Genomic DNA, 20,982 nt, shown 5'->3' with positions numbered 1-20,982 from the left:
TTTTTTCCTGTCCCATTGCCATGAATTGAAAATTTAACCATTCCTAACCTTCATCTTTAAATTACCTTTCAGAATAGTTAATGTGTATATTGGATACAACTATAAAGTAATATATTTAATATAACATGATATATTCAGTATGTACAAGAGAAACTAAATTTAATGTTCAAGATTTATTTCCTATGAATCTATTTTAAGATCAACATGATAGTCACAGAGAATATATACTATTTCTTCACGTGAATATATATATGCAATTTTTAGCCTTGATTAGGAAGCCAACAGTTTATTCATTATCCCTAATAACTGCTATTGGAGTCATTTTTCTGGTATTTTCTATTCATGTATTTTCCTCTAAGACAGATTTTGGAAGACATCCAAATAATGACATATCCCAACATGAAATTACTCTTTGAGCTACAAGCTACTTTTACTTTTACTTTTACCTCGTGTTCTATTAATGAGCTTATTGCTTCCAGTGGAAATCTCTGGTTGAACTGGTTTGTTCAGGATATTACCAGTTCTTCAGAAAGTAAATGTTGCAGTGTGATAAGGTTGATATATCAGAGCGTTCTGACCTGGTTGCTAGACACAGGTGATATTCATTAAACCCCTAGAAAGCACCAGTGAATGACCTGACTCAATTTTCATTTTAATTGTGGTATTTTGATTTCTGAATATACATTATGGCTCTAATTTCACAAATACATAGTTCCTGTGATGAGCTTCTCAGAGTAACTGCAAAGTACCAGGCAACATACGAACAGATCAGAAGTGGTCTTATGTGTTTTTTTTCTCCTCTATAGGGAAATTGGTCTCTCAAGAGATTTAAAATGGACCGCCAGGGTGTGACTCAAGTCTTGTCTCGCTTGTCATATATATCTGCCCTGGGCATGATGACAAGAATCTCCTCTCAGTTTGAAAAAACAAGAAAAGTGAGTGGTCCTCGTTCCCTCCAGCCATCTCAGTGGGGAATGCTCTGTCCTTCGGACACTCCTGAAGGAGAGGTAAGATACCCGAGGAGTCTCTGCTATGTCATAGGTAGTACCTGTTGGTGATGTTCTGCTTCTACCTCCATTTCTCTGGGGCGTATCCTTTTTTGGGTCAGCCACTTATCTGGCAGAGAAATAATTGATGCAGCCTGTTAGGACAACATCAGTGTCCATTTGAAAACCAGTACTGACAGGCATTCAATTTAGTATCTCACCTGATAGAAATACAGTGCCAGTTTTCTTACTTACTTTGGCTTATCACAAGAATCAAACCATGTGGTGAAGACAGGATAAGAATGTGAGGGAAAATTAAGATACCCTCATCTTTGTTTGCAAGGATCTTTTTTAAAGCAACTCCTTATTTTCCTTAGGTGTACTTAGAGGGCATCAGACTTGCAGCCAACAGGGAGCACAGAACCAAGCAGCTTAAGTGGGTTTGCTTCTTACACACCACCATTTCTGCATCATGGCCCTTTCTCCCTCATGCTGACCGTTGTTGGTTTCACCGAATTCTGTTCGTTGTAAACTTCTGGAAGAAGGAACTTTGTTAGGTTCACATTCTATCGCAAGCTCCTGGCGCAGAGCCTCATTCATAGTAGATACCCCATAGATATCTGCTAAATGAATCAATACGTTAGTTACGATGTATAAAACATGTAAGTTCCAAAGTGTAGGAATTTGTTATGACTGGGGGAGGTGAAAATAGAAGTCCATATGAGTTAATATTTTTAGAAAATTATCATTCCTATCTTAATTTATCTTAAACCATATGGAAATTCACACTAGAATTTATGCAGCTTGTCACAGTTGCATAATTTATAACCCTTGGGCTTTGGAACACTGAATTTTCCAGAGTTTGTTTCAGCTAACCTCAGTAAAGTACCTATGTTGTGCATATAATTTCAAAGAATCAAAGATACAGTCTTTACACATCAGATCTCAAGTGTTTTGTTTTCTACTTCTTGTGTTACGTCCTTGTTCATATTTTGCCTTAAATTTTTTCTTGGTTGTATAAAAATATAAAGATATTTTATTTCTTTTTCATTTTGAAGTAATTTCAATTGTACACAAAAGTTGCAAAACTAGTACAAAGAATTTCCATAGTGCTTAACCTAGATTGCCCAAATATGAACATCTTACATGACCGTTGCTCAGTTATCAACCTTGTGAAATTCAATTGATAACAGGATTATAATCTGTAGATTATAGAATCTTACCTTATTCAAATGTTGCCAGTTATCCCACCAATATCTTTTTTCTGACCCGGGATTACACATTGCTTCCAGTTGCCACATCTCCTTAGTCTCGTAATCCGGAGCGATTCTTCAGTCTTTCCTTTGCCTTCTATGACCAACAACCTTTATAGAGTACTGAGCATTGACTTTGTTGACTCTCTTATTTCCGGCCAGTTGTAGATTTTTAGGTGCCCACATCTATTACTATTTTGTTTTACTGTTTCTATACAGTGTCATCTTAATGACTGTGGTGTTTCATTGTCTGGGCATAGCAGTTCACGTAATCAGTTTCTTTTTTTTTTTTTTTTAAGATTTTATTTATTTATTCATGAGAGATACAGAAGAGAGGCAGAGACATAGGCAGAGGGAGGGAGAAGCAGGCTCCATGCAGGAGCCCAATGCAGGACTTGATCCCGGAACTCCAGGATCACATCCTGAGCTGAAGGCAGATGCTCAATTGCTGAGCCACCCAGATGTCCCTGTTTCTTTTTTTAAGGCAGCATTCATGATGCCATCCTTATTTGCCATTTCACGTAGTACTTTACTGAGCATTTCTGTGTCTAAATCTATGTATCCTTGCTTATTACCTTAGGATAAATTCCTCTGTGTATATGTTTAAGTATTTTGTTTGAATCTCCAGACTGTCCCCCACAAGACTATACTGCTTTGCATTGCCACCAGCAAAGCAGTGAGCTATTTTCAGACACAAACTGTACCTTGTATTACTAATGGCCATTCTTAGAAATGACTTTTGTTTTTTAGGCATGTGGTTTGGTTAAAAACTTGGCCCTTATGACGCACATCACAACTGACATGGAAGATGGACCCATTGTTAAATTAGCCAGTAACCTGGGGGTAGAAGATGTGAATTTATTATGTGGGGAAGAACTCTCTTATCCAAATGTGTTTCTCGTCTTCCTCAATGGTGAGTGTATCAAGGAGACCTGTTGAGCCTGATCAGTCTTGGGGAGGTGGAAGGAAGCCATATCATCCAGGTGTTTAAGGACAAATAAATCTCAATTCTGGGTCCAGGGGGCCTTAATTTAAAGGTAGAAAAATGGTGATAGAAACTGTTATCCCACTGGCTGGGTCCTTAGGGTCTTAGAGGTCCTGCTGTCAGAGCCCAAGGTAGCATTGCAGAAGCTGGCTGCCTTCTGCCCTTTGACAGCTGCCAGCTGATCTACAGCGGATAAAGTTCAACGCAGTATCTTTAAGTTCAAGCTAAATATTTGAGATGTACTGCAAAAACTGACCAGTCCTGACAGCAAGTTGACTTATATTCAGCCACTTGATGATGGACTGTCAGCAGCCTGTGGCAAGAGGTCCCTCTCTTCAGTTCATGATTCAGTTGCTCCTTTCATCCCCTTCAGAGTCCTCCAGAGCCTTGGCAGCAAGTGTGTGCTCATCCTGACCGCCTGGATCCCATGCTCTTCTCCCCTTTCCCCTCATTCCAGGGGCATTATTCCCTCCCCGCGTGGGCTGGTGAGAAGCAAAACAGGCCTGCTCCCTGGCCACCTCATTCAGGAAATCCCAGTGGCTAGCACGGAAAGAGCTCTTAGTCTGCATTGTCATCCAGGGCCCCTCTGAGTCCTCACATGGACCCTGGGGCACAAAGTCCACCTTCCTCATTTCGCAGTCCACCTTCCTCATTTCGCAGATGACAATGGCAGGAAGAGCAGTTGAAGAAGAATAGCGGTACTCAGTGCTGGGCAGAGCAGCTCTAAGTGTTTGATGGAAGATCAACTCATTTTGTCCTCACATCAACCCTTTGGAAGTGTTAGAACCAGTGTTTGAACCCAGGCGGTCTGGACCCCGCATTCATAGCCCCAGCGTGGTGCTGACCAGTGAGGAAAATGAGGCTCACTTTTGCGACTTGGACTTGCATGTGGTAGGGCTGCCCCTCAACTCACGTCCTTGGCCACCCTCAGCTGCTCCACTGTGTTGCCTTCCTGCAGCCTGTGGACTGGCTGCCCTGTGTGAAGAATAGAATTTTCAAATGAACTGCTCACTGCTGCTTTTCATCTTTATTGGGTGGATATTTCCAATTGAATAGATCTGGTTTTTTGTTCCTCTAGCAAATATTCTTTCTGCTTAGGTAACATCCTGGGAGTGATTCGAGACCACAAGAAGCTAGTGAATACATTTCGACTGATGCGAAGAGCAGGATATATCAATGAATTTGTTTCCATCTCAACAAATCTCACAGATCGATGTGTCTATATTTCCTCTGATGGAGGAAGGCTGTGCAGGTATAAGTTGCTAAAAAAGAGTTTTTATGTGTACTTCTGAAAGAAATGTGCTTGTTTTTGTTTTTGGATCCACTTTCACCTTTTTCATTGTTGAGAGGACTTCAGTTAGCAGATCCCTCATGAATATGCATGTGGGTGCTGAGGACCCAAAGATTAATGGGGGTCAGTCTCTGCCCTCAAAGAGCTCAGTCCATAGTCAAAGCAGCAGTAATTACTAATAACCACCAAGCTAGGAATAATGCTTACCTGCCATTACTGATGATTTCAGTAGACGTGCCACATGTAAGGCTTTTACTACATTCAGCTGTGTACGGGTGGATTACTATTTTCATTTAACAAACAAGGAACAAGATATAAGTAACTTACCCAAAGCTAGATTGTGACAGGTCTGTTCTTTACTTGATAGTCCTTATAGTTCATTTGACTCCAACAGTCATGATTTTACCCACTGTATTCTCCTGCTGTGTGAGCTGAACTTTAAAGGATGAGTGAGATGGTGTTACCCTGGACGAAGGAGGAAAGGAGAAAGGCTGGGGAATGTCAGGAACAAAAATATGGAGGCATGAGCACATTGCATTAAACCCTGTGGAAAGCAGGTGCCTTCTAGTCACTCAGCACATCTGAAGGGCTTGTAATGCTCAGGTCCTGGCCAAGAGGTGGGGGCAGAGATGAATAGGACAGGGTGTCTGGTCTTTGGGGAACATTCAGGGACATCCGTGAGGATCTTACCTTGTCTCGTAAGCTTCTGTGTGTTTTACTGTGGTCATTCCTTGTGGACCTCAGGTAGGGCTAGGGCCCAAGTTAGTGAGCTGACAATGGCTGGGGTGGTGGAAAGAGCTTGGGCTTCGACGTCCGTTAGAGCGGAGAATAGACTGCCCTTGTCTGTCGAGTAGCCAACTTCTCCTTCTAGTTCCCCTCCTCACTTTCCTTTAGGACCTACTCCTCCCCACTGGCAGTCTTCTCGGGACAGTCAGGTGCCCTCTCCTGCTCAACCAGAGGTCAGACATGTTATCCAAGCTAGGCCAGTCACACTCTCCTCAGAGAATTCGAATCCCAAATAGAATAACTCAAGGAATAAGTGGTTGGAACTGATTTATCCTGACAGCAGCACATGTTGAGAGACTGCATGTTATTCCTCCCGTTCTGGAGCATTGGGATCCTTTCCTTTGTGAGGCTGGGCATTTTACCTTTTTGATGTTTTGTTTTGTTTTGTTTTTATTGATTTTTTTGTTTTTGGATTCCTATCCTTGTAAATTCTTATACTTTCGGTAAATTCCTTTAAATTTTTTTTAATTTTTATTAGTAAATTCCATTTTTGCTTACATTAGCCAGAATTGGTTTCTGTTCTTTGCAACCAAAGAACCCTAGGTGATGACATACCTGTTTGAGTCCTGACTTCTCACTTACTGACTTGGCGTGGCTTTGACTGTATTACTTTCCTTGGCTGAAAAAAATGTAAATAATAATAATACCCCCTAGGACTGTCCTGAGAACTAAGTGGTAGACAGTGTGGTCAGGGCCTTGTAGATGCCAGGCATGTAGCAGGTGCTTACCTATACCACTTAACATAATCAGTTCGGTTCGATGGGGAAAAAAGTAATGTGTTCTTAGTTCTTAGGTTACTACTCTTTCTTGGGGTTTTTCTCTTTAATTACATCCAGTATATGATGGGATAGTCTAAAAAACAAATTCTTTTTTAGAAGTCAGTTTATACCGGCCTGGCATAGATCTGGACGTACAGGTAGTTTATGGAGTAAGTAGAACATGAGTGAGGTAGCTGTGACCTGTGCCATCTCCTGCTCCCACGTCCGTCCCTGTCCTCACTTTTGAATCTCTGTAGCCTCTGCTCCCTGTAGCCCTTGAATGAGGTAGCAGTGCTCTCTGCCTCCCTCTCAAGAAAAAGCCAAGTTTTCGAGGTAATGTTGATTTCCATGAAAAGTTCACTCAGTTCATTTTTCAGAAACTTGTGTTCCCTTTTTGTAATTGTGCAGCTCTTCTTAACCGTTCAAAAGTGCTCATTAGTCCTCAAATAGTTATTTGGACTTTAGGGTAGAGCGCACAAGTGTCTGCTGGTTGCTCTCTCCTCTCTGTAAGAGCCGCTTATCCAAATAGCAACAGCCCTTGATGTCTTGGGGCCGCATGCCATCCTTTGTGTCCGTATTTCCTTGTGGTGGCGAGGCCCTCAGCAGCAGATCACCACTGACAGTTACAGGTTAATCTACCAGAATGGGGAGACCGAAAGCTCTCTCTACCTTAACACCCGTTATCTCGCTAAAAATCACAATGTAAAAAAGCTTTATTCTCTGTGAACATTTAGCCTTAGGTAACCTGCCAGTGTAGCCCTGTGATGTCTGTCCAAAAAGAAGCTGACGTTCACCAGACTTTCACTACAGGGCACATTGTTATTCTCAATGACAATTCTCTGCCTGCGTCTTGGGGAGCAGGCCCATATTTCCTCTGTGAAATCCTATGAAATGCCTTTGGTATGATGCGTTTATACTCTTTTAAAAAAATAAAGCATGAAGGATTTTGTTTCCTTTCTAGGTCTTATTATTTTTGTGTTGCCTTTCCATTTAAAACAAGATATTTCCTAAGATAGTTGGAGGAAGTCCTGTTTGTGCATACATGTGCACACATACAAACATTGCTGGCGTGTGTGCCTGTGCCTGTATATGGGAGAGAGAGTAAAGAGGCCCCAATGTATTCGCACATGGAGAGAATACCTGGTGTCCTCAAGGCAGTCTAGGAATCAGTTTGATTATATCCCAGCTTCCCTCATTTCACTATAGTGAACTTACTTGCTGACTTAATTCTTTTGAACTACTATGAATTTGTTTTTTTGTTTTTGTTTTTGTTTTTGTTTTCATTTCAGACCCTACATTATCGTTAAGAAACAGAAGCCTGCAGTCACAAATAAGCATATGGAAGAGCTGGCTCAGGGATACAGGTAAATGACCAAAAGCAAAACTTCTCAAACTCTGTAATATTTATTCATATAATTTAATCAGCAACAACATTATTTGATCTGAGCTTTTAAGAAAAACGTATTTTCATTTTTAGTCTCTTAATTCCTCCCTACCAAATGTATCAGCCAGTTAACCCATTCCTCTCTGTGTGAACTTGCGTAGACTTTGTAAAATATTTACCAGTTTGTATCATGAGGATCACAGAGTGTTGGTGTAAATTAGCACACTATGAAGTAACAGGGATATATCAATGTCAGTGCTGGGTCTCTCATCATAGGGGCTCTTAAAAGTCATAGAAGATATTTTCAGAAGTGGGAACCAGATTAGGGCACATTGGTGGCTCAGTCAGTTAAGCATCCAACTCTTGATTTTGGCTCAGGTCTTGATCTCAAGGTCGTGAGATCCACCCCCGTGTCAGGCTCTGTGCTGGGTGTGGGAGCCTGGTTAAGATTCTCTCTCTCCCTCTGCTGCTCCCCTCGTGCAGTACACCTCACTTTCTCTCTGTCCCTGTCTCTCTCTCTCAAACAAAAACAGGGAGAGGAGTGAGGGACCAGATTGACAAATACCATGTATGTTTTTGTTTCAATGATTTGCCTTCATTCTGTGATCCATGAATAACATCTTTCAAGCATCCCAATGTATGGTACTTTCTGGGAGAGAAAGGTGCTTTGTATATAAATGAAAGCTGGTATCCTCCATTATCACACATAAAGCATTGCAGTAAAATTTATTAATTATGTACATTTCACCAATATTTTCCCAGGAATTTTGAAGACTTCTTACATGAGAGTCTGGTTGAATATTTAGATGTGAATGAAGAAAATGACTGTAACATCGCACTCTATGAACATACAATTAATAAGTAAGTAATAATAACAACCATAATTAACACCTGTTCTGATTATAGAAATCACCATTTCATTTCATCTCTTCTCTTGTGTTCCCTATTAGTAGGATCTGTTAAAAGTGTACTATCCTTTTATAAAGTATAACCTATCATTTATCTCAATGTAGGATTATCACAAAACTGCTAACAATCTTCAGACTTAATTATCTTTTCTTTTTTTTATTTATTTAGTTATTTATGATAGTCACAGAGAGAGAGAGAGAGAGAGAGAGAGAGAGAGAGAGAGAGAGGCAGAGACATAGGCCGAGGGAGAAGCAGGCTCCATGCACCGGGAGCCCGATATGGGATTCGATCCCGGGTCTCCAGGATCGCGCCCTGGGCCAAAGGCAGGCGCCAAACCGCTGCACCACCCAGGGATCCCTAATTATCTTTTCTATTCATTTTACACTTAGTGTATATGTTTTGAAAGGAAGTGCTTCTCTGATTCTGAAATTTGATAACTGTCAAAATTGAAATAATGGATCACACTATGGAAAGATGAATTTCTCTCTTCTAGAGAAGACATCTGATTTCTTGTTTATACAGGAATTCCATATGTTTTGTGTTATAAGGATGTCTCTAAACTTATATACAGTATAAACAAGAAATAGTAATATGTTCATGATATTTCAAGAATAGTAATATTTTTAGAAGCATCTGTTCTACTTGGAATACATTAGAAAACATTTATATAGCTTTCTGTTTGCTGTGTGTAACTAGTGGTACTACTTACCTGAAACTGGAGTTTTTGTACTTTTATTGTTAAATAATTAGGGAGTTTGATACACCATTTAATAACTATTTTAGGTCTTCAGTCAAGAAAGTACTTTTCTGTTTTCCTGCTACCAAATGAAAAATGTACTACTTCATTAGTTTCTTATAATTTAGTAAACATTGATTTTCAGTCAAAATCTTTATTCCTTAAAGGTATGACTCTAACAAAGTACTATACTCCTCATTTGAAGATTGAGTGAAATATAGGGATCCCTGGGTGGCGCAGTGGTTTGGCGCCTGCCTCTGGCCCAGGGCGCGATCCTGGAGACCCGGGATCGAATCCCATGTCAGGCTCCTGGTGCATGGAGCCTGCTTCTCCTTCTGCCTATGTCTCTGCCTCTCTTTCTCTCTCTCTGTGTGTGACTATCATAAATAAATAAAAATTTAAAAAAAAAAAGATTGAGTAAAATACAAAGGAGTATGTTGGTAGTATGTAGTAACCTTGTGTAGTGTAGTGTGTAGTAACCCGGTGAATAGGAATCCGTCCTTCTTGTTTCTCAGCCAGAAACCTCAGTTTCAGCCTTGACTCCTCTATGCCCACATCCAGGCCATTAGCTTATCATGTCGACCTTCAGCGCTCTCATCTCTTTCCACCCCTCCACCTACCACCCTCATCTAGGCTGCTGCCATTGCTTGCATGGGGACTTGCAAGAGGCTCCTGACTCTATTGCACTTGTTCTCATATAGTCTATTCTTCATCGGTGAAAGTGCTTTTTTCCCTTCTCTTCTCAAACCCCAGTGGGTTTCCCTCTCCTTGGAAATCCTTACAGATCTGCCTACCCTTCCTGGTACCTGCAGCACTGTCTCCTACCTCTCCTCTTTAACTGCTTCCTCACACCTCAAGCATGTTTCTGCCTTAGCATCTTTGCACTGGCTGTCCCCTCCCTGGGATGCTCACATCCTTCATGACTCACTCCTTCACCTCCTGGTCTTCCTCAGAGGTCACCTTCTCAGTGCTATTTCCTGATGACCCCAGTTAGATAGATACCCCTCCTCTGTGTACCCTCTTCTCTGCTGTATTTTTCTTTTTCTTTTTTTTAATATTTTTATTTATTTATTAGAGACAGAGAGAGGCAGAGACACAGGCTGAGGCAGAAGCAGGCTCCATGCAGGGAGCCCGACGTGGGACTTGATCCTGGGTCTCCAGGATCAGGCGCTGGGCTGAAGGCGGCGCTAAACCGCTGGGCCACCCAGGCTGCCCTCTGCTGTATTTTTCTAATGCTTATTACCTAATAATAAGATCTATAAAATGTGTATTTTATTGACTTATCTGTGGTTATTTGTCTCTCCACTAGAAGCTTCACAAAAGCAGGTTTTTCTTATTCACTGTTATAAAGGAATGCAGCCTTTAGTATCAGCACCAATCATCCAAACACATTTTGTTTCAAAAATAGAAAAAATGTGGTATTCTGTAATTCATCCTTGTGACCTTTTTTTTCAATGTGGACATGCATGAAGTAAAAAGATTGAACCCCCTTCTTCCCCATCCTACTGAACTCCAGCCTCCATACATCACCAGTGCCAGTGGTTTAATGTATACTCTTCAGTTTTTTCTTAAGTGAATGAATACAAACATATATACATGACCTCAAGGCAATGTATTTCTATTATCTTCATTTTTAAAGTTAGCATCATTATCAACTTTATCATTCTAGATATTTTTCTATATTAATGTCTACTTGTATGTTTATATAAATATATTACTTTAATTTCTTTATATTACATTGTCTGACTACACATAGTTTATTTAACCTATTAATGAATATTGAGACGCTTTCCAGTTTTTCTGCTGTTGCAAACAACAGGTTACTGAGTCTTCATTTGAGCCAAGTTTAAGGCCCTTATACACATTGTCTAGAAAGTCTTCTATTTCCTGTTCAGGACAGAAGATTATGGTGGTTATCTTTTTTAATAGTAGTATCCTCTTTTGTTTGACAAAAGTCAAAATCCAGAGCATTTAGACTTTGAATAATTATTAGGTAATGTATGATCTCATTTTATATATATTGTGTTACCAAAAAAAAGAAGAAACTTAGGTCTGTATCTTGTTCATTTTCAGCTTGCTTGAATCTGTACATCTGAAAAAGTAGTTTTTATTTATATGGGGCAATTGGCCCATATTGTCAAATTGGCCAATATTTAAACAAAATGATACATTTAAAGCAAACTCTGTTTTACTCTAGGCCATAAAATGTCACTATAAGCTGTTTCTCTTTAAACACACACACACACACACACACACACACACACACACACAAAGAAAACAAATCCTAGCCCTTTCCCTCTCTGCTGACAAAGGCCTAACATGTCTGAGAGAGTTGGAGTTCTGCTAGATCATAGGGTCAAAACTATCTTCTTCAAATAAACAGCTGCATGGAAATCCTCTGTAACTAAACTAGGGACATAATTCATACAGGTATTGAAGAAAAAAAAAAACTCAATGGATAAGTGGGAGGTCATTTGCCATGTGCGCTGCAACTAATTTTCCACAAAGGGTTGGATTATCTTAGAAATCCCTTGTCCTCCCAGGTACTATAAACCATTGAAATTACTGAAGATATGCCTCACGAGTACTTGAAGAAGGAATGTAGGGGGTCAGCAGACTGCATAGACACTGCATGTGATGTCTGTTACTTCCAGCAAGATCCAGAAAAATGGCTGCCCTTCCCCTTTGAAATACCTGAATTACTATATCAGTTAGCCAAAACTGGGATTTTTACAATAATATGTTACAAAAGCCTCCACAATTTTAACACCTACTAGATAAAGTCTTACTTTATATCCAGTTCCTACAGCTGAGTTGTCCAAAAAAATACCATGCAAGCCCATACACTGAAGTTTTCCAATAGCCACACTGAAAAAAGCAAAAAGAACCAAATGAAATTAATCTTAATAATTTTATTTAACTCACTCTATCTAAAATATTGTTATGTCAACATACAATCAGTATAAAAACATTGAGGTTTTTTTTTTTCCTATAAAGCTTCAAAATCTGCTGTGCACTTAGAGCACATCTCAATTTGAAGGCTAAATGTTTATTGGAAATACCTTATCTGATCATAACATTTACAGTTGAAAAAGTAGATTCACAAGTGTAAGTTGTTACAAACATAACTCAAAGGCTTTTGAATAACTGAACTGAGTTATTTCAATTTGAGTTTTAAAATGTAAAGTGATTAAAATTAAGTAAAATAAAAAATTCAGTGAAAAGTGCTGAACAGCCACACTTAGCTGGTGGCTGTGGTCTTGGTCCCCTTAGGTACTATGGTAACTTTCTGAAATGGGATATATTCTTCCCTAAGATGGTAATACAACTTTGCCATTGACACAAGTTGGAGAAGTGAAGAAAAGCAGCCCACTCATCCATGTGGATATCAGTTTTACTAGCATCAGATTTTATTGTTCTTGAGGTTTTATATAAATTACTTATATATTTTTTATATATAAATTTTCATAAACATTTATATAAACTTACACATTTTGTTGGGGCCCTTTGGGGACCTTGCTGATAATATTTTTATGACCTTTAAGAGAGATTTATTTTGGTCCTTGGTTTCTAAAATGTCTGATTCTTAATTAACTTGACAGGGATACCACCCACTTGGAGATTGAGCCCTTTACTCTCCTTGGTGTTTGTGCTGGCCTCATCCCATACCCTCATCACAACCAGTCCCCAAGAAACACATATCAGTGTGCCATGGGGAAGCAAGCCATGGGTAAGATTTCCTTCTTGAACTTGGTTCTAAGTACTTGAATAAAAGATTTAAGTCTTTATTTTTACTTTACTAGTATTAAATGTTTGGCTAAGTCAGGCATTGCTAATACCCAAGTGTCACTAACCTCAGAGGGCTTGCAGATGCCCCTGCCATATCTAAAGCATCAAAAAAAAAAAAAAAAAAAAAAAAGGAAAAAACCTCTCTGAACTTATTCCTTTGACCAAACAAGGGGATGTATAATAAATGTCACAGAATGATGAGGGGGTAGATATAAAGAGAAAAGCTCTATAAAGCTCTATGAAGTATAAGTTGTGAACCAGGAGAAATGGAAGCAAGAGCAGGAAAACACAAGTTTTGAGGGAAGAAAGGGAAAGGGAATAGAGCCGAAGATGCACAGTGTGTATTAGAAGGCATTACATCCTTGCAGTTCTCCTGTAGCTTCTGAAACATCCAGTTCATGTCACACCAAATTCTGAATTCATTTTCCTTCCTTCCTTCCTTCCTTCCTTCCTTCCTTCCTTCCTTCCTTCCTTCCCTTTTAATTGATTATCCATTGCTAACACTTACTGAGCATCATGGATAGACCAGATGGTGAGGCTAGAACCTGAAAATGGAAGGGAGAGAGAGCCCTGTCCCCAAGGAGTTCACAGTCTAGTAGGAGAGCCCAACAAGTACTACTGTAGTTGAATATATATGATAAATGCTGTAGTAGACCAGCAGCTAAACTCTTGAGGAATGAGAACAGAAAGATCACTTGAAGTTAGAGAGTAGGTTGTTTCTGAAGAATAGAACTAAACAGCCTTGAAAGACCTTGAGTATTTTTTATAGGCATGGAAATAGAAGCAAGCATTGCATGGGGATCTTGGTGCTTTGGTATGGCTTTAGTAAACATAATAGGAATATAGTCTGTACAAGAGAGGTACCACAGAATAAGGAGTTTGGGTTTTATCTTGAAGGTGATACAGAGAGGCTACAAGGCCAAAAAAACAAAAGTTTTTTTTTTTAATAAATTAATTTTTATTGGTGTTCAATTTACCAACATACAGAATAACACCCAGTGCTCATCCCGTCAAGTGTCCCCCACAGTGCACGTCACCCATTCACCCCCACCCCCCGCCCTCCTCCCCTTCCACCACCCCTAGAAGTCCTAACGACGAGGGTTATTGAAAAACAAAAGTTTTGCTTATAAACTTCTTTGGAAGTGTTTTTAAAAATAAGCTTAATACATTTATTTTCATATATGTCTATGATGTCAATATGATTTGTCAATTCTGGTTTAAGTATGCTACAGGGGGCTTCATGAAGAAACTAAAAGGTTTTTGCATTGCCTTTGGGTAACAACCAGAATGCATTTAGCTTCTCAGTTACCAGCAATCAGCTGCAATTGACTATGGCTTGACGGTTAAGGAATCCTCCATCTTATCCTGGAGTAAACAGTGTGTATTTCTTTTCTGAGTTTTTATACTGTCCTTTTGGTTGTCAAAACATGTTGTCCTGCAACCATTTACCTGAATGATGTAATGCTTCAACAGTTTGGAATAATTCCCAGTGGGAAAATCTAAACAGCGGCTCATCAATTTCGTCTTTTCCATTCATCCTCAGCAGCAGCGTAGTGATTTCCCGCGTGTGCTTGTGACTTGCTAACAAGTTGAAATATACAGTACTGAACCCTGTGTGTCATGAAAGGGCTATCACTTCTATTGGGTTTACCAAACCATTTTGTTTCATGATGTGAATCCTGGCTGAAACAATACACCTTTTGTGCAGAACCTTCAGAATTAACGGAAGACTAATCACTTCATCACTAATGCCACTCCTTGGTTGTGTTTGAAGATTAAAACAGAAAGGGCTACGAATTTATCTCCACTTGGTGAATCTTTTTTTTTTTTTTTTAGGTTTTTTTTTTTTTTTTTTTTAATAAAGAAGTGACCTGAAGGAAAGAAATAATATTTTTATTTTTGTAACTCCTCACCCTACAAAAAAAAAAGCCTTTATTTTGTGGCCATGAGTATCTGAAACGTTTGGTTAGTTACCACACACAGTTAAGCAGGATCAGTGTGTACAGAAAGCCAATTCAGTGTCTGTAGAGTTCTTTTGTAGTTTTCTGTGTGAAGGTTTTTTTTCTCGTTTTGTTTTGAGTGTCATTTGCAATTCATTGTCTGTGTTTTCTGAGGTTGGTGTATTCAGCTGCTCTGACCCTGGGTCCTGCACATTTAGCTCCTTGGATACAATCCTCTGACGTTACTGCTGACGCTAGGAAGACAAAAGCCACTGAATATCTTAAGTAATAAAAAAAAGGCTTTGTTACTGTTTGTTATTATAAAACACCTGACTGGAAAGAAAAGCATCAAGATAAAAGTACATTCAAAGTTGGCACATTACATGACCACGTTTCTCTTTGGACACTCAAATAGCTGCAGAAGTACTGAGCGAGGTCTGTATGAAAAAATCACAAAAGGAACAAGGCCGGCAGAGGGAGAAAACCCACAGCAGAAACCCAGGTCTGTAAAGCAGACCTGGCACTTTGAGTTGGACTTCTCTGAGTTATTTTAATTCCATGCAGTCTTGGCAGCTGATAACTAAAAGGCACGTTATCCCATTTTAAGTATGAGCCATTGCTAAAGACTATATACGTCTCAGAGATTCTGTGTGAATGTTCTGAAGTAATATTTTAACTGCTGTTCATCCATGAGTCCATGTGGAAAATGGAAGACAGTAGCCCAGAATTAAATCATTGCATATTCTAACCAACCTGGAAGATTTGCTACCTAATTTTCACTACTAACTGCCGCCTGCCCCCAGTGAACAGAGTGATGAAATGAGAGAAAGTCATTTTTCTATCACTATGAAGGAGACCAAGACGAGCACAAAGTGCAGACTAAAAGCCTTACCTTGTACGAGAGAGAATAAGTTCACTTTAGTAAACATGAAACACCAGCTGAGATGTTTCTTTTTCTTTTTCTTTTTTTTTTTTTTTAAGATTTTATTTATTCATGAGAGGCAGAGACACAGGCAGAGGGAGAAGCAGACTCCCTCCGGGGAGCCTCAGTCGAAGGCCAACACTCAACTGCTCAACCACTGAGCCACCCAGGCATCCAAGCAGAGGTGTTTCTTAAGTCTAGGGCTCTTTCACTTGTTGATAAAGTACAAGTTTCCACATTACATCTTACTGTGCTACTGTAAGATACCATATCCTTGGATATGGCTCTGTTGTGACAAGGTTCAGAACAAGAAGCCAGGTAGACATGTCTGGAAATGGCCAGGTCTCCAGGTCAGTCAGCACTACAAGTAAAAGTTGTTTGTTGGAGCTGCATTGTGTGTACCTTTTGGCACCAGATGCCATGTCCACATGAGTCACACTTTCATATCCTGTCCATTTTATTAGTTGGCAATCCTCTAGTGGAACACTTTTTCCTGGTTAAAAGGATCTTTCAGTCACTATCAGCTCAGTTAATGAATATGCATCACATACCTCCCCTAGCCATGGCCTCTTCCCAACCCCCCTTCACCTCCAAATTGCTGGGACTTTTTCCCCCCCCTTTTTTTTAAAGCTCAGGAGCTAATGCAGCTTCTGTTTTGTTTTGATTTGTTGCCATTAGATTCTGTTCCAAAGCAGATAGTTCCTTCTCTTGTATTCCCCACTTTACAGTAGGATGGGATGTCGGGAATAGCCCAGAAGGATTTGAGGTCTTAAAAACACATAATATATAAAGATCCTCATAAAATTTTCTTTCACTGTACATCTCCTTCCTCTGTATGTCATCCAAATTTCTGTTTGAATTTTTTTTAGAATATTTATTCTTTATCCATTTGGTGGATAGAAAATGGAAAGATGTCTTGGCCAAATTATTCCTGACAATTATATTTTAGAATCTCACTGTTGGTTCAAAAAGAAAATTAAAATCATTGTAGCTATTTCAGATGTAAGATGATATGACATTTCCTGAGATTGGGAAGTTAATAATAAATACTTGTGAAGATAAAACTAAAATGTAATTCAGTATGTAAGGTTAAAATTAGAGGCAGAGGGACCCCTGGGTGGCTCAGTGGTTGAGCATCTGCCTTCAGCTCAGGTCGTGATCCCGGGGTTCTGGGATCGAGTCCCCATCAGTTTCCCTGCAGGGAACCTGCTTCTCCTTCTGCCTGTGTCTCTGCTTCTCTGTGTCTCATGAATAAATGAATAAAATCTTTTCAAAAAGAAAAAAGGATTAGAGGCAGAACGAGTGATAGCACAGGGTCAAGGGGTGTGTGTTTATTACTACTACTGTTGTCAATAGTATCATTAGTGAATATTACCACATATTGACTACTCAAATGATCATAGTAACCCTGTCAGATACAACTTTGTTTCTGACAAGGAAAAGGAATCCCACTTTGGTTGAGTAACTTAAAAATATTACATTATGTCTTCTGTGCACAACATAATGTAACTATAAAACTTAAAGTAGCTGTCCATAAAACTTAAAAGATTCTTCTCGGTTGAAACTAACTTCTTTCCTCACTTTTTCCCCTTTACTGTGGATCATGACATACTAAGTGTCAGTGAGGATGTAGAGCAGCTAAAAAGTGGATGCTTTCCCTGCGAGACTGTAGAATAAAAGCACTTTGAGGACAGGACCACATCTTTGTTATTTATTACTATATCCTTGGTGCCTAGCATAGTGCCAGCTCAGTAGGCTTAATAAGTACTTAATAAAGTTTCAACAGCAAATTAATATCTGAGCACATTAAGGTTGTTAAGAAATCAGGTACATATTTTTGAGAAGAATCTTTGAAAAGAACTAAGTTGGAAAGCTTATATAACCTGATTTTAAGCTCTATTATAAAGCCAGTGTAACAAAGACAGTATGATGCTGACGTAAGGGTGGATGTATAGATCAGTGGAACAGAATCAAGAATCCAGAAACAGAACCACATTTCTATGGGCATTTGATTTTTAGTGAGTGTGTCAGGACAATTCTAGGGGAAAGGAAACTGTTTTCAACAAAATGTATATATGTGTATCTATATAGAAATAAATGAGCATCAACTCCTACCTCATACCATACAAGGAACTAACACAAAGTGGATCATAGCTCAGAATGTAAGAGCTAAACTCATAAAATGTGTAGCAAGAAACCGAGGCAAAAGTCTTCATGACCTTCCTTGATGACCTAGGTCATTTCTTAGAACTCAGAAATCACAGGTTATGACAAAGGAAAACAAAATAATTTAGACTTCCTCAGAGTTAAACTTTTGCCCTTTGAAAGACACTGTTAAGAATGTGAGAGACATTAATCCACAGAATGGGAACAAGTACTTGCAATACATACATCTGATAAAGGATTTTGTCGGGTACATATATAGAACTCTTCAATGATAAGGCTACTTGGTTAAAAGATGGCAAAAATGAAAACCAGACACTTCAGTAAGAGTAATAGGAATGACCAGTAAGCTCATGAAATTATGTTCCATGTTATTAGTCTTTAGATAAATGTAAATTTAAACCAAGACCTGCTCATTAGAATGACTAAAATTGAAACGGTGGACATACTCAGTGTCAGTGAGGATGTACAGCAGCTGAGGAGTACATACGCTGCTGGTACAAACATAAAAAGGTATAATACTGTGGAAAACACTTACACAGTGTTTTAGGTTAACTGTACCCTTCGGAAACCACCCAGAAATTCCACTCTGGTGTATTTTTCCAAGAGAAGTGAACACACACAGTCTTATGTGTGAATGTTCATAGCAGCTTTATTCACAAGAGCCCCAAACTGGAAACAATTCAGATATCCATCAGCAGGTGAATGGGTAAATAAACTGTATAAACATGTAGTGGAATAGTTCTCAGCAATAGCAATGAATCAAGTATGATAGAGCCACATGGATGGATCTCAGAATCATGATGCTAAATGAGAAAAGCAGCACAAGAGTGTCCATACTGCAGGATTCCATTCATATAAAATTCTAGAAAATGGGAATCCCTGGGTGGCTCAGCGGTTTAGCACCTGCCTTTGGTCCAGGGCGTGATCCTGGAGTCCCGGGATCGAGTCCCACATCGGGCTCCCGGCATGGAGCCTGCTTCTCCCTCTGCCTGTGTCTCTGCCTCTCTCTCTCTCTCTCTCTCTGTGTCTATCATGAATAAGTAAATAAAAAAAATCTTAAAAAAAAATTCTAGAAAATGTAAACCGTAATGATAAAACCCCGTGATTGCCTGGGGTCAGGAACAGAGGAAGGGATATTTTGGGAGTGTCAGAAATGTTCTAGATCTTGGTGGTGGTGGTGGTGGTTTTACAAAGGCATAAATCTGTCAGAACCCATTAATATGTATACTGTAAATGAGTAAAGTTTATGTATTTAATAATGTTACTAATTTTTTTAAAAAACTGGGCAAAGGAAGACAAGAAAAATAGTTAAATGGATAAAACTTCATCTTATTTTTTTCAGTATACATTTCCTAAGATATTCCTAAGCTGTATGTGTGCTTACTAACCTTTTCTCATACCACCTTAAAATAAAAAACTTCCTCACTATTTTAACCTACATTTAATGTACCTTGCTGTGCCAACCTGTGACTTAAGAAAGTTATGATCAAGAAAATATGATTTTTGTAAGAAAGATCATGTCCTGGGTAGTAAGGAAATGAGTGCTTAGTTATAACACTGAAGACTGCAATTACAGCAAAATGGAGCAGTAGAGGGAGAGCCCTGCTTACAGATATTCTCATTGTGTTAGTTATTATGTATGTGCAATGCACTTTTTAAGGAAGTTGAAAATAGTAAAAGGCATCCTACTTTAAGCATGTGCTTTAACCAGACTAGTCTTTTAATTTCTGCATGACATTTTCTCAAAAAGAGCTTGCTTACTGGCAAAATAGTCATTTAGGATTTTTATAAAAACTCTGGGGTATGATGGCATTTTGAAGTTTTATAATACAGAAGTCCTCCTAGCTTATAAATCATGTAACCAACACACCCGTCAGGACTGCTAAAAACATATATACATGTGGACTCCTACAAGTTCTTTAAAAAAATCTTTAAGGAAAATTTCTAATGCAATCATAAGTGCCAGACATTTGCTAAACCATTTTGCTGTTCATCCACTCAGTGGTCAGGTCATTTGTGATGCCTGAGAATTACGTTCTGGGCCTGGTAGCACAATTTATAGCGGGATCCAATCTCTTTCACCATTGTTTAGAGGCGCAGCCATTAATGCTTCCCTGCTGTATAATAATGCTTGTCTCAGGTTTCAGAAGCTGTGTTTGGCAGCCTGGTGGGACATTGCTTGAACCCTTGTCTCAAGCTGGGTGAAGTATACAATTGAAGCTGAAATCTCAACATAAATTTTAAATAATTTCATGTAAGAGGACAAACTTATTGTCAGTGAACTTTACCATGATCCAGGCAACAGTGATTTTATTTCTAAAACAGTAAGTGATCTATTACCAGGTATCCTGGCCAGTTTATTAGTTGGCACTAAAATAGCATAAATTAATTAGCAATTTATTGCTCGTGTAAACTCCAGAAAAAGTTTGAGATTCAGTTTAGCTGTTGTTTTTCAACTCAATCTTGATAAATTTCCTAGAGATTTAAGTACAAATATATACTATCACAAAAAGTATAATTACATTTCATTTACTGACATTTATTGAGCATCTAGGTGTTTATACCCTACAGATTTCATTATTTTTTTCAGTACTCAAGGAGTACCATATCATTTTTGCTGCCTGCATAGGTTCTTTTCATCCCTGAATGGAAATCGCTGTTGATTTCTTGACATGAGTACTGAGTTTTGGTATCTGCTTATCTTGGAGCTTAACTCCATTAAATAACACTTAGGCATCTTGAGGTATGTGGGTGTTGAGGATGTGTCTCTATGGAAGCATGTGCAAGAGAACAAGAGACTTAAGGCTACCTTCTTAGCCACTCGAGGGAAAAGAAGAGATATCTGGGAGAAGTTAACGAGGCTCAGTAGCTTACAAATAAGTTTAGTAGTCAAACATTAGTCCCCATTTTAAGGTCTGTGAATAGGAGAGTATATTGTATTCACAAGACCAGGAGAGTGAAACCCTTTTTTTGGGTGCAGCTCTTTGAACCTTAGAGAACCCCTATAGGGTAAAAGAAGAAAGGACAATATTCTGATTTCACTTCTAGTTGATAGTAACAACCTTACAAGGTCCAAT

The 20,982-nt window shown here is 39.0% G+C and overlaps 1 protein-coding gene across 3 annotated transcripts in view; it reads left to right on the top strand.

Annotated features, from left to right (window-relative positions):
- Positions 1-20,982, top strand: part of POLR3B (RNA polymerase III subunit B) — a 110,764-nt gene that overhangs the window by 49,107 nt on the left and 40,675 nt on the right. For all 3 annotated transcript variants that reach the window (XM_055328031.1, XM_055328029.1, XM_055328030.1), the window contains 6 exons: positions 807-1,007; positions 2,990-3,152; positions 4,323-4,476; positions 7,349-7,423; positions 8,206-8,304; positions 12,691-12,818. In XM_055328031.1, the coding sequence (XP_055184006.1) occupies positions 807-1,007; positions 2,990-3,152; positions 4,323-4,476; positions 7,349-7,423; positions 8,206-8,304; positions 12,691-12,818 (820 nt within the window). The remainder of the gene's footprint in view (positions 1-806; positions 1,008-2,989; positions 3,153-4,322; positions 4,477-7,348; positions 7,424-8,205; positions 8,305-12,690; positions 12,819-20,982) is intronic.

Source organism: Nyctereutes procyonoides, unplaced genomic scaffold, assembly GCF_905146905.1.
Source record: "Nyctereutes procyonoides isolate TBG_1078 unplaced genomic scaffold, NYPRO_anot_genome, whole genome shotgun sequence".
Lineage (NCBI taxonomy): Eukaryota > Metazoa > Chordata > Mammalia > Carnivora > Canidae > Nyctereutes > Nyctereutes procyonoides.
Note: the sequence above shows the minus strand (reverse complement) of the source record. Positions and strands in the feature narration are given on the sequence as shown.